General features: G+C 38.1%; 1 protein-coding gene across 2 annotated transcripts in view; it reads left to right on the top strand.

Annotated features, from left to right (window-relative positions):
- Positions 1–4,479, top strand: part of LOC106882800 (uncharacterized) — a 13,541-nt gene that overhangs the window by 4,198 nt on the left and 4,864 nt on the right. Inside the window, exons 2-3 of one of the 2 annotated variants that reach the window (XM_014933583.2) lie at positions 609–857; positions 3,245–3,423. In XM_014933583.2, the coding sequence (XP_014789069.1) occupies positions 609–857; positions 3,245–3,423 (428 nt within the window). Of the gene's footprint in view, positions 1–409; positions 858–3,244; positions 3,424–4,479 lie in introns of both variants that reach the window. The other variant, XM_052977664.1, reaches the window with a different exon arrangement.

Raw genomic sequence — 4,479 nt, 5'->3', positions numbered from 1 at the left:
AGGTGAAGGGAAATGGGAGACGGGAGACGGCGGGGCGGGTGCGGGGGTAGACAGCAGATGCACGATCCACGGAATGTGCTCTGGCAAGGGTGGTGTGGATAGTGGTGAGGGACTATTCACGTAGGATGAAGTGGCGAGCCATGAGTTGGGACTGAGTCTCAAAGTCATGGTTGTCACTACAGAGCCTGCGTTGACGGAGGAATTGGGAATAGGGGATGGAAAACGTGGTGTTCCATTGGAAGCAGTTTAAAACTCATATCCAGAACCTGTGTATTTTTTACTATAATTTATTTTAAATATTTTCTTCTAAATTGGAATTTATTCATTTTTCATTTTCTCTTCCAACCATCCTTCCTCTCACACGCAAACATTTTCCATCCTCTGATTTTATCTTTCGTTTCTTTTTCAGGATATCTCTTCCACGTTATCTCCTTATACATTAAATTTCACTTTGTCTCTTTGCTGAATTTCTTCCAATCTCTCCCATCCATTTTCTTTTTCTCTGTCTCCCTCCCGTAATCTTAGAATGTCCCAGTTTCCTTTTACCCATCTAGCTGTGATGACAGTTCTGTTGTTTATCGATACAAAATTTCTGGCCGTTACTTCAGATCAAGAATTTGATGAAGCTTACTACAAGCCTTTGCCACCTGGCTATTCCTATGGTTATCTTCAGACAACTCCATCGGAAAAATTCTATAAGAGAGAAAGTCTACTGCAATGTGCCGTCATCGCTCTGAACAGCCAATCAGAATACTTTACTTACAACAAAGTCAGCCATGTTTGTAAGAATTACTCGCCGAAAGATATAATGACAGTCGTCAGCGCGAATGACAGCAACGAGATTTCCTTCTACAGAAGTAAGTGAAGCTTCTTTATTATTACTGTTGTTTTTTTATTTACTTTCTTCGGTAAGATGGAAGTACCAACTGAACACTGGGGTCGGTGAAATCTACTTACTCCTCTTCCCAAGAAATTGCTGGCCTTGTACCAAAATCCGAAATCAATAATATTCTTGTTGCAGCTGCTGTTGAACCTCCATGTCTGCTTTCAGTGTCATTGACATCTACCTATCTTAACTTGCTATTTTCTGTTTGGTAGATTCTGAATTTGATTTCTTCCATTTCTACTTGTGTTAACCAGCATTTCAATTTTGTCTGTCCTTGGTCATTTATTCCCTGCTGAGTTACCTCAAGCATTCCCCTTTCAAACCATATCTCTCTCATTCTGTCCAATGTAGCCAAATCTGCTAGTTTCACTTCGGATGTAAAATTCCATCAAAGTGGCATTCTACCTTTTCTCTTTTCCTTCGTACTGCAATCGCTAGACGACAACTGGGCCAACTTTGCCAGGTGAGAGATCTTCACCGTTATCAGATCCAATCTCATTCACAGTTGTTCAAAATATTTATTTAACATTTTCGCTTATAGCGAGGTTTGTGACGAAGATGTGACACAGCTACCGTTATTTTTATTGAGACACCATCTCTAGAGAGCTTGCCGACCAGGGTGAAAGGAGCACCCCCACCCCATTAGAGAGACCTGACCGTTGCCAAATGACAACCTGGCATTTTTTCAGCGTGGGCTTACATTCATGCATGCTTCTACCCCTTCATCATAGTCAATATTGGGATATAAGGAAGAAACATCCATGGTTACCAAAAAACAATCTTTGATATGGCTTCGGTGCTTAGACACAAAATCTAAAGTATCCCGGATATAGGAACTTGATCTTTTTGCAACATGGAGTAGAAAAAGCCATCCAGCCATTCCGAAATCTTAGCTGTGCAACATTCATATCCGCTGCAAACTGGGCGCATTGGAAGAAACCTTTCGAACATTTTCTGTATTTTAGGGAGACCATGAAATACAGGTGTTCTTTCTGACTGTAAAATCCTGGATTCGGTATTATTAATGAAATTGTTTTCCTCCATTTCCAGAATTATTTTGTCAAATTCCTCACTGTAATTGGGGTTTGGATCGACAGGTAATTCTTCATATGAAGTTTTATCTCTTAAAACCTTTTCCCAAGCCGAAATATATTCACTTTTGTCCATAATTAGGATAGCGCCCCCCTTATCCGCTATTTTAATAACAATAGAATCATTATTTGCCAGACGTCCGAGTGCGTAACGTTGGGAATTTGTGAGGATATTTCAGGACTTATTTCCACTTGTTTTAAGGCTTTCTCTAATGCCTGCCTGTCAAGATTCAAGAAATTCTAGTAGTGCTTGTGAACGTCCCTCCTGGACTTTATCTGGATACCAACTCTGTCGTGTCTGTGAATATATTCCTTCTTAGCTAGAACTGGGCAGAGAAAATATGATTTATTGTCTCTTCTCCATCTCCACATATTATTATTATTATTCAATAGTCGTATTTTTATCACGTGCTTTCACTGCACTATCGAGCGCAGCTCTGTGTGCCTTGGGTACCTGCTGTGTTTTTTTTTGTGATGCTCTATATTGAAAGTGTTTTACATAGGTTGTGTGCAATGCACACATCCTACATAATAGCAGTGCTATTTTATGTATGTTGTATATATTTGTAAGTCATGATGTTTTGTATTTGTCTAAATGTGTTTTTTATCATACCTAATGCGCCTACTATCATAAGAATTGTTTCTGTTTTAGGGTCCGCATCTGACAACTACATTCAGCCCACTGGTCACAATTTCTGTATTTGTGTGTATTGACATATCCCAGATTATGATAGCTTTCTCATTTTCTGTGACCTTTTCTAGCATGTACCTTTACCATCTTTTTTCTGTTGTTATTCCATAGTGTTGGCATAGCGTCCAGTGTATATAGGTCCCAACTCTGTGATGTCTGTGAATATGTTCCTTCTTAGCCAGGACTGGGCAGCCAGAGACAATATGATTTATTGTTTCTTCTCCATCTCCACATATTCTGCAGTTGCTTGTATTTCTTTTCACTGTGTGTTTTTTCTGCTAGGAAGGATTTATCGTTGTTGTTATTATTATTATTATTTCAGATAACCACTAGATTAGAACATATGCCACATTCACGTATACTTTATTTAATTCTTTTTATCATTTCATTATTATATGTCAGCCCCCCCACACGTTATATCTGTCTCTGTTTTGTTCCACACATCCTTCGCCTAGAGGCAATAAAATGAAATCATTATTATTATTATTATTATTATTATTATTATTATTATTATTATTATTATTGTTGTTGCTGTTGTTGTTATTATTATTATTATTGTTGCTGTTGTTATTTCAGATAGCCAGTGGATTAGAATATATGCCTTATCAGTCGGAGCCGGTTCGAAAGTCTATGATTCATTTATAAATAGAGGAAGTACTTCAACCTGGAAAGTAGACGAATGCATTGGTACCTTTTGTCCTAACTTCTTCCGACATCCTATCCTTGATTTCTGGAACTATCTTCCAATTGATGAGGTATGTAGGCATATCCACGCACAAACATACATTATTGCTTTCTTAATAATGGTAATAATGATTAACAGACATTTAAATCAATTCAGTTATGTTTGGAACATATTTGATCTGTAAAAATTATATAGTAGGAAGGCGAAGCAGTAATGTGATGATTTTAATCCGCGGCAAATCGCAATAATAAGAATATTTATGATAGACAAAAGACTCTCCTTTTTGTGAGTGACCATTAAATGGGAAACAAAATCGTTTAAATCAATTTACGATACATGACTGGTAAAAGTTTTTTTGAACTCTGCAGAGAATAAAGCTTGAGGACCTCGATGGGACTTGAACTCAAAGTTGAATTATCTGGACATCGTCCTTGTGAGGTGGCAAGTTGAGTAACAAACAAAACTTTGTGGGAATAGGTGAGCCAGTAACCTATCGGGGCCCAGATCACGAGAAGGAAATGAGTTTGGTTAGGACACATTGCGCGGAAACGTCTTTCTCATATTACAAGGCGGACCGTCCAGTGGATATCCCAATGGAGATAGAATCGTGACAATTCGAAAACATGGAGAGGTTCAACAGAAATTGAAGAAGTGATTCACGAGACCAATAGGGATTTGCTGTTGACTCCCTGTACTTGACTTGGAATTAAGGAAAATTAAGGAGACATATCGTTGCTAGTTTTTGCCTAGTATTTCTAACTACTAAACTCATCGTTTCAATATTTTCTCTTATGGATAAATGGCTACACATTTTGTGGGGAAGAAGTATTATTTGATTAATTCAACTAACACAATTTAGCAGACGATGATTTATCCAGCAATCATTAACATACAAATATTGACAGTACATATACCTTTATATTATACCTGTTTTAGTTATTGAACTGCAGCCATGTAAGGGCATCGCCTTGAAGGGGTTTAGTAGATCAAACCCTCTGGTATATATTCTATCAAGTACTTTGGCCGAACCGCTAAGTTACGGCGACGTAAACACACCAGCAACGGTTGTTAAGCGATGTTGGGGGGACAAAGACAGATACACAACATACACACACACACACACACA

This window comes from Octopus bimaculoides, chromosome 28, assembly GCF_001194135.2.
Source record: "Octopus bimaculoides isolate UCB-OBI-ISO-001 chromosome 28, ASM119413v2, whole genome shotgun sequence".
NCBI lineage: Eukaryota > Metazoa > Mollusca > Cephalopoda > Octopoda > Octopodidae > Octopus > Octopus bimaculoides.
This window is presented reverse-complemented; position numbering and strand designations above follow the sequence as displayed.